Source organism: Dermacentor albipictus, chromosome 7, assembly GCF_038994185.2.
Source record: "Dermacentor albipictus isolate Rhodes 1998 colony chromosome 7, USDA_Dalb.pri_finalv2, whole genome shotgun sequence".
In the NCBI taxonomy this organism is placed as follows: domain Eukaryota; kingdom Metazoa; phylum Arthropoda; class Arachnida; order Ixodida; family Ixodidae; genus Dermacentor; species Dermacentor albipictus.
Window position 1 is genome coordinate 92,116,425 of NC_091827.1, and position 11,990 is coordinate 92,128,414.

Consider the following 11,990-nt stretch of genomic DNA (forward strand, 5'->3'; position numbering starts at 1 on the left):
CTGCCGTTAGTACAGCTTGCGCACGTACTTTTGCGCTAGATCAACGCGTATTCGTCTAGTATGGCTACGAATATACAATCAAATCTCATTAATGCGAACATGCTTAATTCGGACTTCCAGTTCATTCGAACTGGCACCGTGGACTCGTCATAGTTATGTTTACTCCAACGGGCAAAAATTGCCAGTAATTTGAACGCGCAAGCACTTGCGACGGTAAATTCAAACATACCACCCTCCGACAATGCTCTCTGCAGCATGCCACATCACACGGCGGCACCTCCGACCCCGGCATAGAGGAAAGGCTTAGAAGAAATCCCTCAAGGCACCGCATTAAAAAAACTGGTGGAAATTTCACCCTCTCTCAAACGGCAAGGTCGCCGTTTCTGTGCCGCGCCGTAATGCTCCAGCGACACTAGCAGCAAAACACGCACAGCGGGAGGGACCGGTCCTGGGCCGATTTTTCGTGGCTCGTCGCGGCAGCAAGCGAGGCACGAGCAAAGACCAACGAGGGTGGTCCCCACAGTGACGTATGCACTGGAAACCGGTATCACGCAGACCACTCATTTCACGCTATCGTTTGCTCGCTTCAGCTCTCAATTGTTTGCTTGTCTTGGTTGGTCTCGTTCATGCTTGTTTTTTGTACAATGACACGTCTAAATTGACACATCTTGATGGAAAGGTTGTTGGAGACAGTGTGCCATATCCGATTCTGTACGACAAGACAGACCCTACATACAGGTACACCAAGGCAACACCCAGTACATCATTCTTGTCTTTTGAACGCGGCGATGCCACAACAGGAGGGAGCACACCAACATGATTATGATCAGCGGCAACAACCTCGTCCTCTTGATAAGACATGACTTGCTTTATAAACGCAGTGCGAACAAGGTAAACACAGTGCTGATCTGTCAGCACAAGAAGGAAAAAACACGCGAGCACGCAGAGGGAAGCAGCAGCAGAGGCCCAGCCTAGGCCTCAGCAACTCCAGTGCTTCGGTGGCAGAGATAATCAGTACCATCCAGCAAGCTGGTGGAAAAGCAAATCCACTTCCCTCCCATCCTCCCTCACAACTACGCCTCCGCTCACCCTCCCTCGTAACTCCACCTTCGACAGTCTCCACACCGGCACCACCAGCCCCATCCCATCGGCCCAGCGCCAGCTTCGCCCGCACCCTGAAGTTTCATTTTCCGCTGTTATCGGGAAAGCGAGTGCCGGCCGGCATGGGCAGTTTCGTGGTCCTCACTCACTGTGCATTTGCACAGCGCAAGATTTCGCGACTCGCACTGTTTATGCATCGTGCTATGGTGCACAAATACTTAAAAAACAAATCCTTTTAATTCAAACTTCTTGGAAATGAAACAAATTTTCGGGCCCCTTCGAGTTCGAATTACCGAGATTCGACTGCATCAAGCGCGAGATTCCCCTGGCGGCATGCCGCCCGACACCCCCCGTGAAATGGCGTGGGCACTGTTTTCTCTACGCCATGCATTGTAGGTTAGCACAGTCAGCGTGATGACCACGCGGTTTGAGCTAGAGCCATCTCGATGCACCGAAATTTCACCGCATCGAAATTGCATTGCATTGGCCGTGTCCGGTTACGCTGGCTGCACCAGCGCAGCGTGTGCGCGTTCACGCTGCGTCGGACTACATACACACCTTAACCGAGTAATTTCTTCCGACTTTCATTAGTTTGAATTTTGTATAATTCAAATTTTCGTAGCATCCCCCTCGGAATTCGAATTAATGACCTTTTACTGTAACAGCTTTTGTATGAAGTAGCTTTGTCTTTCTCGGGACGTATAGCGTTATTTTATTACACAGAGGCTAAAAATACAGCATTCTATGGGCAGAACACTGTAAGCAACGTGATTTGTTACATGAAGTACTTCGTTACACTGAAATTTGTTGCACGAGTATTTATCTGCCATCTGACATTTACCCATGTTTTCATCTTTCCAATATGTAACAAACGGATTGTATATACAGAACTGCTACAAAAGCTGCACAGATATTGCAGTCATAAAAGTGCATGACTCAATATTTCCCTGTCAGGTGGTTCAGGTCTGGCACCGTATACTTGGACGATCATTTTAGAGATACTTTCGACATTTCATGTGACTTGAGTTAGAGGCACAGGAGTCCGAGTGATAGCACTTTCGGCACTGTGCCATGCACGCTTTTATAGCACAGATGCTGACGCGTCTCTGGCAATCAGTCACGCAAAATTTCATAAGTATCCTTGAAAATAATTGTCTGAGAATACCGCCACCATTAGGCCATCAAAGCAATAGTTTATTCTACATTACCATTATAACGCATGAACTCAACGTTATATCCAATCATGCATCAAAAAATTTTTTTGCTTCAGATTTGCGATGCATATCCTTTGTAGCAAATGCACGCAGTGTGAAAATTTCCTCTCGCATCCACAGCATTCCCTTCTGTGTATTTACAGGATGGAACGTAAATTGCTCCTTGAATGGCAGCAAGCAAATTACCGCAGCTTCATTCCAGAAATCCATTACACAGCCTAGATATCAACCTCCAAGGGCATTCACAACATCCAAGCAGAACTGCAAAGGACGAGGAAACAGTTGAGGACAACTCACGCCTCAAGCTCCTGCTTCATCTTGGTGAACTCCTCCTTGGTCATGGAACCCTCGCCCTCGCCCAGCTTCTGAAGCTTCTCCCGAGAAGCGTCAAAGTCGGGCCGAGGAGGTGCTGGCGGAATCTGCAGCAGGAAAGCGCAGAACGGCTGCACTCACTGGCACACACTTGCAACACTCAGTTCCAAGAACAAGAATCTGAAGCTCCAAAAGGATCCGCTGTGCCATTGCAATCACATTTATGACCACAAAGCCAAGACATACATAAGCTGAACTGTAATGTACTGCCATTTACGTATGCAATATGGATACCTACTGTATGTACTCATGCAATGAACACATGTAATCAATGCTACAATGCAAATCACGTAACCATATTTGCTACTGTGCACTTCTACGATCGCATGGCCCGTACTGTAGTTTTTTGCAGGCTACAATCTTTGACTCTCGCACATGTGTTTAAAGCAAGCACACTTAATGCTTAATGCATCTTTTTGGCCAGTGCCAGCGCAAGGGCCCCTCGCAGATTCGAGCGGGAAAAAAACGACTGGCTCGTTTACGCTGGCATAACGGGAGAGCACAGGCATGAGGGAGTCTAGAAGGGGCGACAGGCACTTGATCGGCATAGTGGTCACAGTCAGGCGTAGAGTCAAATTCGCATGTTTGTGGCTTGGTCACATGTCGGGAAGCATCCGACACGCACGCATGCTTATGTTTGGTATAATGAGTAGAATGCCACAAAAGTGGCTGCCGCATCTGGAAGCACACATGGCTACAACACGATTTTGAATTGATGGAACATGGTTGTAACGGCGCATTTTAAGGACAGGACACAGAAAGAATGTACACAAGACAGTTGCCAATCCTGTGTGCATTCTTTCTGAGTCCTGTCTTCAAGACGCGCCGTTATAACCACGTTCCATCAAGCCAGCAACCAACTAGCCCATCTAAGTCTGTTCACAATTTTGAATGTTTTACTTGCTGGACCATCCAATCTTCCCACAATACTCACGATGAAGCCTGCGTAACTTTCACATTCCTCCAGGGCATCGTGCAGCCAGATGAACTCCTCGTGCTGGCGCAACACCGAGAACTCTGGCTTCTGGAAATCAGGCAGCGTCGTCTGCAACAAAAGTAAGTGCTTGATGGTATACGACAGCACAGAATCCATACTACTGCTGGCCGACATGAAACTAGATCATTCTCACAAAGCATAACAATCAAAGCTCTATTTAAGAAGGAGGTTATCGAATTAGTGGATGTAATGAAGCATACGTACACATGTGGCTATATGCTTATATCGGAAGTGACTATGGTTTCTCTGTGTCAGATGGTAGGATGAGCAGGATTTGCATAAACAAGGAAAATGGTGTCCTCGCACAGCCACTGGATAAAACAAGATGCGTCCTGCCAAGTCCAGTGGGCTGCAATGGGAGCGAACGCGACAGCAGTAGCTGCATTTTCAGCCGCTAGGCTGGGCCAAACGGCGATAGCTATTTGGGATGGGACGCGTCAGCTTCCACAGGCGACCCAGACAACAGTCCCCGACTGGTAGTGCCGCGGTGGATGACACCATTTACGACGCACGAGGCAGGCTGCACTTTTTATTTAACCAGCCATGGTCTGTGTTTGGTACAAGTTATTATGGTGGCATTCTTGCACAAAATTTGAAAGTAGAAGGAAAAGAAAGTGAACTTCTTTCAAAGCTGAGAAAAAAGAAATACGGTAACAGCAACGGCGCCTGCCCGATTTTTCCAGTCCGTAATTTCTGGAGCAAGATGTTGGGCATGGCAGAGACGAGGGCACATTTGATTTTTCGGACTTCTGAGGGGCCGCAAAAAAAAATTGAAAAAAAAGGGCAGTCTGAAAAAAATTAATGCATGTCTTTAACTGCCTTTAATGGCTAAAATTACCACAGGCACGACTGAAAAAGCTCTGAAGGCCTGCCAGTACGCTTATTAGGCATATCAGGGCTTGTACTGTGACAGGAGACGCGGTGCACGCATGTGTAATTAAGGAATACATACTGTGTCCCGTGACAATTGCCCCCTTCCCACGCTTGTTATGCTTTACCGCCTAACACTAGTGTACTGAGGCGAAGCTAAATTTCGGAGACTGGCATTACGCAACGCGCTGTGCTCTGCGAGCTTCAAAGCCAATTGCGAGGATTACAAAGGCGGAGTCGGTGCCATTGGTGATAGCGGCGAATTCTTTCAATGAAAAACACGGCACCGCACGGCAAGAAGCTTAATAGCGAACATAGAAGCAGCTAGGCCTAACGTTGCCTCGGTGGTGGTTACGGCTGCCAGCGGATCTGCCTGCGAGAGTGCCGGTTCGAGGCGATGAGATAATCAAAATAGCGGCGGTGGCGGCTTTGATTAATGCCATTTCAGACCTGCAGTCAGGGCAATATACATTGACTATATGGAGTACGTGGTGGTGCCGCAAAACCATGCAAATTATCGGGCATGTCCGAAAATCGGGCGTCTAGAAAATCGGTCGTTAACTACTCTGGCAATACATCGTGCCGATGACACGGCGTCAATGACGATTCGTTGCGATTCCTCTGTTACTGAAGCCAGCATTAACACGACTTTCGTTCCCTTTCAATAAAGTTACAGCTAATTTTCCCTGATAGAAGCACAAATTCCCCGAGTTTTCCCCGAGTTTTTCCAGACTGTTCAAATTCCCTGAGAATTCCCGGTTTTCCCGGTTGGTAGACACCCTGAATAAATTAGTGAGTACATTTTTCAACGAACTGTTTTCAATACATTTCTAGCCCTTATTTTGTACATCAGTTTCAATAAGCACGTAGAGGTCTAGTGCAACAAAATTCTTGACTGTGTAAATAGCCTAGCTTCAGATACTGTAAATATAAAGCAGCCTCTGTGCCAAATTTCACGTCCGAAATACAAGTGGATGCATCACGAAAAGCTCGTATAAGATTAAATTTCAGACAACAAAATGAAGAAACCCTGCCACTACTGCTGATTGGAAGTGACGTATGACTTGGAATGTGTGGCTCCGCAGTGCAACGCCCTAGATTGGGTGGCGCTCACACCGCACTAAAAAATCTCAAAATTTCAGCAGGTCTGGAAAACCTGCAGGCTGGCACTAGCGTCAGATCGACTCACCATCAGGTGGAGACGTGTGCTTAGGTGTTATTTAAAGGTTGCTAATAAATTAAGGAATTGCCAGCCCTGCTGTGTGATAATTTGGGCAAGTTGGAACAGTTTTAGTAGTTCTGACAACAGAACAGTTCTAATAGCGCACTACGCCAAACAAGGAACAGAAGAAATACGACAGAAATGAGGATACAGCGCTGTATCCTCGTTTCCTTCACATTTCTTTCTATGCCTCCTTCGCATTGTGGACTATTCGCCATCATGCCTGTTGCTTTCCCTAGGTGGTTCCAATGGAGTACTACTCATTTATTATCAATATGGCAAAAGTGAAAGGTTGTTGCATTTGGCCACCAAAGTAGGAGAAAAGCCAGGAAAGCTTTAGAAACACTTTTCTGGAAATAATCAAGGAGGTAAATAGTGTCAGCTTGAGCCATCTTGAGCTTTCCCAGCTGTAGGTGATGTCCACATCCACACCCCAGCTATGAATTAATCTGGGTAACAAAAGGGGATCGTAAAACCTACACTGTTGCCCATGGCATGCGCTGATCGCAGAAAGCCAGATACACATCATGGCGGCAACTTTTTCGACACCACCTGTTACCTGAGAAAGCTGAAGCTTGCCCCATCAGCTTAACTAAAAAGTTTGGGCTGCCTGTCTCGTGGTTTCCCAGCTATATGCTTTTGCGATAGTGTTGCCCTCAGAAAGTTCGAGCCCAACAACACATTCAGCATTTCCAGATTTCACTGGCACCAAGATCCACTTGGTCAAACTAGCCCGCAACAAAGCGGTGTTGGGCTGATTCATCAATACACTTTTAGCAGCTTGTTTCACTGTTACGTCCTCCCAGCTCTACAGTCATCCTCTAGTAATCTATAAAAAAAGAAAAACAATTTCAGCGGGGTCTTGCGGCAAGCACACTGCATCAGACGCACAAAGGTGACTTTGCCGTTTTCCCGCACTGTCATTTCCAGAGGAAGAGGCACCGTACCTTGGTGTGCACCGTGAACTTGACCTTGTCCCTTTCACTCAGGGCATCCGAGATGTCCACAAGCAGGGACTGGTCCGCCAAGTCAATCGTGTCTGACCGCATCTGCAACAGAACAGAGGGATCCAGCGTACAGTATTCGCCATACAAGTTTCATGCAAGTGGGTAGCATGACCTGCACAGCAGGGAATGCTAAACACACTGGGAAAAAGTACTAAATGAGCACTGACTTGACATTTCTTACTTCTTTTTTGCTATAAGGGTCCTGACACTATAATCTCCTGAAAAATTCTGGAAGACATCACAGAAGTGTAAGTAATTCCCTATGATACTTATAACCTTTTAAGTGTTGTTTACTGTGTTGCCTATTTCGACTATCTGCTAATTACTGTCAATCATTCTCTTTTATAGTTCACCATTATGTAATAGCTGTTTGTTCACTTTTGCCACAACAGCTTATAACTATGCACAATGCCACCTTTAGAATTTTTTCTTTGTTGTACACGCTTTGTCCCCAATTATCTGAAAGATGGCTGCTATTTTGTTAGCTCGTGCATTAATTTCATGCCGCATCCTTTTTATTATTGCACATCCCAGCTTCTTGTGCCGTGGATTTTGACAGCTTCTGCTTGAGAATAGTTAACCGCTTGTTTCAAAGAAAACGTAACATTATGCTACGAAGTAATGAATAAACCTGGCACCTTTCAGTAAGTTCTTAAAAATGGACCAAGCACATCAAAACATCTAAATCAATGACAGCACTGGCATTGGCAGTACAGTTACGGCTTAATATTCAAAACAAGAATTACCATCCGCCTTCTTTACAAATCTCTGCTAAATGAGCAAATTAGGTTTTTAAGGAACCTGCAAGTCTAATTGATTTACTGGTACTGTTTAGGAACGCCATCATGGGTGCATTCCAGGGCATCCCAGCTGAATTCGGGAATAAGTTTTTTGCATGCTACCTCTGAAACGCATGCATCGTGAGCAGTGATCGCGTCTGTTGATCGTTCGTCAACTGCTTCAAAGACGCACCACTGGTTCCACAGGAGCACGCCTTCCCACATTTTGTGGAGCTTAAGAGGTGGCTGCCAGATGTTCTATAAATGCCATCCTCGTTAATTAGTAGCTGCCGTCAAATGTTGCTGACTGGCATTTTAACACAAATACCTACACTAGTACAGGTGCTTTGAGAAGCGCCCAGGTTTATTATACAAAGATGAATCATAATATGCAGCACGAGGGAAATTGAATGAATGCACTGGCAATAAGTGTCATACAAGCTGCTTTGGGCAAAAGAGCATAATGTCGAACGAAAAACAATTGTCCTGAATCAATGGAATTAACCGTTCTGCATTCTTACTCAGTTCACAAAGGAGAGAGTGCACCATGCGTCAGTGGACTTGGCAAACGTAGATTCTTCACTGCATTTCCTGCCTCAATGTTAGTGCCACTGCCACAAGTGCAAAGCACACTACCGAGACCGCTTTCTCCATTATCGTGAGCAAGAACTGGGCTGCACTCAAAACCAATAGTGCAAGCATGAAATGATAAATCGAAGGTTCGCTAAACACGTGTCGGCATTCTACCATAGCTTACGAACTCGTTTAAACACCCTGCATTGTCGCACTGCGTTTGTTATGGATGGCTATAAGCTTGTTTCGTGAAGGAAAAAAAAAACAATATTGGCGTTAACGCTTCCAAAGCAACACATCGTCTGAGAAACGCCATCGTAGTGGGCGGCTCCCGATGAATTTCGACCACTCGAAGCTCTTGAAAGCGAGCCCAAAAGCAGGGTACACGAACGCCGCGACCGGCAGTCGAACCTGCGAACTCGTGAGTACAACTCCATACACCGCGGCAGACATTTCGACAAGATCCATCTACACGTGCGCTGGACTTCACTGGAGGCAACGGACGAAGCGTGATCGAGTTGGACAGCGAACAAGTTGCACCTGCTTCGCAACGCCCCGATACGCAAGCGAAACCGCCCTCAACTGCGGACGTTCAACCGAAAAACGCGGCACAGAGAACGGTCGAGACCACGGCACTATGGACCCGGCTGAGCAAAACATACCATTGCGCACGGTGAGGCTAGCCCAGGCGGCTTTGCATTTCACAAGAGTGGTCGGGAAGCGGCAACACAAATGGGACAGCTGCTGGTATGCGGAGCAGCGGGAGGCGGTGACGGATTTGCACTAGCTTTTGCTCGAGAGGTCAACGCTCAACGCACACACATACGCTGTCTGGGAACGCCTCTGCAGCTGACAATGTAGTCGTAGCACGGCGACACGCCTCCGGCTTAAGAATGTACGGGCGCAAAGCGCAGCTCCGGAAAAACACGCCAGGAAGCTGGCTGCGCATACCAACACACGCGCGCCGGCCGGCATTTTCGACGACGCAATGGCTCGAGCGATGTGCAGCGTTACTAACACAACCAACGCGCGATGCTTACGACAAGGAAAAGCGTTAAGTGCGACACAAATTTGAGCGCGGAGAACGAAGCAAGCCGAACGGGGACAGGTTCGCGAAAGTCAGATTGACAAACTTTAATATGCGCAGTAGAAGCGATAATCCAGTCTGTAGGGAAACCGTAGGGTCCAACACGAGGAACACGTCGCAAATTGGACGGAACAGTCAGCAGAAAAGTGGTCACGAACTTACGCGGCCGCATGTTTCGGAGAGCCAGTATTGAAACACGTCCCAGGCCGGTAGGCCTAACATGCTCGTCGCGTTTCCCCCGACGATTGCCTAAAAACTGAGAATGCAGGTGGGGGCGGACTTACCTTGAGCGAGCTGTCCGCAGAGTTTGCTGTTTCATCGGTGCCGTCCTGAAGAGTCATCATCACGGCGCGGTGACGAAGCAGACAGCACGATCTGGCGCGACGAGTTGCGACCGCCGCCGGCCTCGCTTTTCGGCCGCTGTGTTCGAAAACGCCCACTCACACCCCCCGCCGGTGGTGTCACATGGCCCACTAGCCGGGAGCACGCCGTCCGACAGCTGATAATAGTCAAACCAATGACTCAAACGGTACGTAAAGAGCTGCTGGAGCTACGCGACTTGCGAACAGTGTGTTTGAATGCGCTTGAGAAAACGATCACACGAGGACCACCCGAAATCGGCTGACGCTGGCCCGTCTAACAATTGAAGAAGAAAACCAAGAAAAGCCACTTTATTCACACGTGCCATCAAACTCATCAAACATACTCCAAGTTCCGGACTAGCATACGTGAGTTCAATGTCTAGGAAATGAACTCTTTGCCCGAAACACGCAGAAACTGAATTTGCGCTTAGCTCTACGCAATTGCTCGAGACGACCGCTAGTGAAATGCCAAATAGCCCAAATGTCGACTCGATCCGAAAGACGGTCCGTTTTAATCCAAGCCGAGCGCGAGCCAAATAAAAGTGTGTGTAGCGGTCTGTGCCCTTAACGTGTTTGACCGAGTGATTTGTTATTGTATCCCGCATTTATTGCTGCAGACTACTGTGGGCCACCAGCGAATTCGCAGCGTTAAGAAGTCTGCGAAAGCCCTGCTGGATAACGATTCCATTGCCCTTCCGTGTGCGTCTTTCGGTGACGTAGTAGTGTGGTAGTAGCCCTTCGACATCGCCAGCCATGGGCAAGAAGCGTTCCAGGCCAGAGCCAGAAAAGAAGGACGAAGAATCCGACCGGCCCAGTACCTCGAAGGAGCCGTCGACGAGCTCCAAGCAACAGTGCATCCAGCAGCAGTCGCAGCAGCAGTCGCAGTCCGCGGCTTCGGCCTCGACCAAAAGCAAGCCGCGCGTTTGGAAGAGCCTGAAGCAGGTAGTGACGGCGGAGCGCCTGCAACCGGGAGCGTACGCAGCGCTCGAGGCAGCGCCGTCGTTGCGCCCCTGGCGCAAGTACTCGGACATGACCGGCCTGGTGGCACCGTACACGGACCCGAAGACCAAGCTTCGCTACGCAAACCGTCACGAATACGCGCGGCTGCGCCTGCTCACCGCCGACCAGGTCAACGGTTATTTGGTGCTCAGGAGGGCTGCTCTGCCAGTCACGTAGGATGACATGACTGTCCACGCACTCTTGACGATTTCCCGTGGCTTGTCATCGAACCTGTGCTCACCGTTCGCCCGTAGGAAACGCTTAATTTAATCGAACGACCTGACATGAAATCCGCCGGAGTACACGCTCACCGTGCGTCAGCTTGTGGGAAGCTGTCGTTTTGTTGCAAAGGTTGCAAAGGCGTGCTTCATCCGACCGTGAGCTGTCTGGTGCCGTGCCCTGCCTTCCGGTGGTCGATATAAAGCGCTTCACATTTTGCAGTATTATAACTGTGCATCGGCTTGCCTCGGCCTTACTCGCACTGTGTAGTTGGTGCCCGTGATCACGACATAAGTAAACAGAGGAGGTAATGCACATGTGCTGCAGAATAACAAGACACATGCAGAAAATGCATAGCAAGCCTAACGCTAAGCTGTCCTCTGCCCCTTGTACTGCTCTCATGCATTCCATGTAAGGATGCCATTCAGCCTTCCTGTCAATATTAGGAACACTCGGGCCTCATTCAGTTGACAGATCTGCACTCGCGTCACCGTGTTATGCTGTATATGTGGACTTTTGAAGTACAGTAACTTGGAGGCTTTTTATTCACTTTCAAGCCCACTGCAAAAAAAACATTGAACAGTTATTTCCAGTGGCCAATAAGATGTGAGCTGAGCTCCTTTCTTTCGTTGCTGAACACATTCGTTTTTGTTCCTTGCTTTGAGAACTATGAGACGGTTCCATGCCTCGTTCGCCTGGCGGGATGCTTGTAAGCAGTCAGCTCTGCAAATAAACTTGCCTTCAGGTTGTGTTGAAAGATGTGAGAGAGAAGTGTGCCAACATTACGTACTGTAATGTATGATCAGCAGGCCCTGTCCAAAATGTATCTGCTGTGGTCGCTAAGCAGTGCTATACCGTTGCGCTGCTTAGCTCCAGGTCATGGGTTCAATCCTGATGGCATTTTGATAGGCTGAAATACAAAAATGCTTGTGTACTTAGATATAAGTTCACGTAAAAGAACCTCAGGTCGTCAGAAATTAATCTAAAATCTCCCACAATGGCATGCCTCGCAATTAGATTGTAGTTGAGGCACGTAAAATCCGAGAATGAACCCTTTAAGTATTGGCAAAAACCCAGAAATGCATTCAGAAAATGTTATTTTGTTTTATTGTGCATCTGGATAGCAAATTATTTGCAGATTTAAAGTACATTATGACTTGAGGGTAGCAAATTCACAACTTGTGCCTA

The 11,990-nt window shown here is 47.9% G+C and overlaps 2 protein-coding genes across 4 annotated transcripts in view; one reads left to right on the forward strand and one right to left on the reverse strand.

Annotated features, from left to right (window-relative positions):
- Snx6 (sorting nexin 6) overlaps window positions 1-9,639 on the reverse strand; it is a 44,230-nt gene extending 34,591 nt beyond the window's left edge. The window contains exons 1-4 of one of the 3 annotated variants that reach the window (XM_070522467.1): window positions 9,507-9,639; window positions 6,724-6,825; window positions 3,622-3,732; window positions 2,613-2,734 (exon numbers count right to left, since the gene is read on the reverse strand). In XM_070522467.1, the coding sequence (XP_070378568.1) occupies window positions 2,613-2,734; window positions 3,622-3,732; window positions 6,724-6,825; window positions 9,507-9,566 (395 nt within the window). In that variant the 5' untranslated portion in view covers window positions 9,567-9,639. Of the gene's footprint in view, window positions 1-2,612; window positions 2,735-3,621; window positions 3,733-6,723; window positions 6,826-8,797; window positions 8,955-9,384 lie in introns of those variants that run through there. The other 2 variants (XM_070522466.1, XM_070522468.1) reach the window with 2 other exon arrangements.
- Window positions 9,640-10,156: 517 nt separating this feature from the next.
- On the forward strand, window positions 10,157-11,559 carry LOC139048073 (uncharacterized). The gene has a single exon (XM_070522470.1). The coding sequence runs from the start codon at window positions 10,338-10,340 to the stop codon at window positions 10,758-10,760; it is 423 nt and encodes a 140-aa protein (XP_070378571.1). The 5' UTR covers window positions 10,157-10,337; the 3' UTR covers window positions 10,761-11,559.
- Window positions 11,560-11,990: the final 431 nt, after the last annotated feature.

Excerpts from the sequence above, each read along its gene's own strand:
- LOC139048073 (XM_070522470.1), top strand. The coding sequence starts at position 10,338 with ATGGGCAAGAAGCGTTCCAGGCCAGAGCCAGAAAAGAAGGACGAAGAA.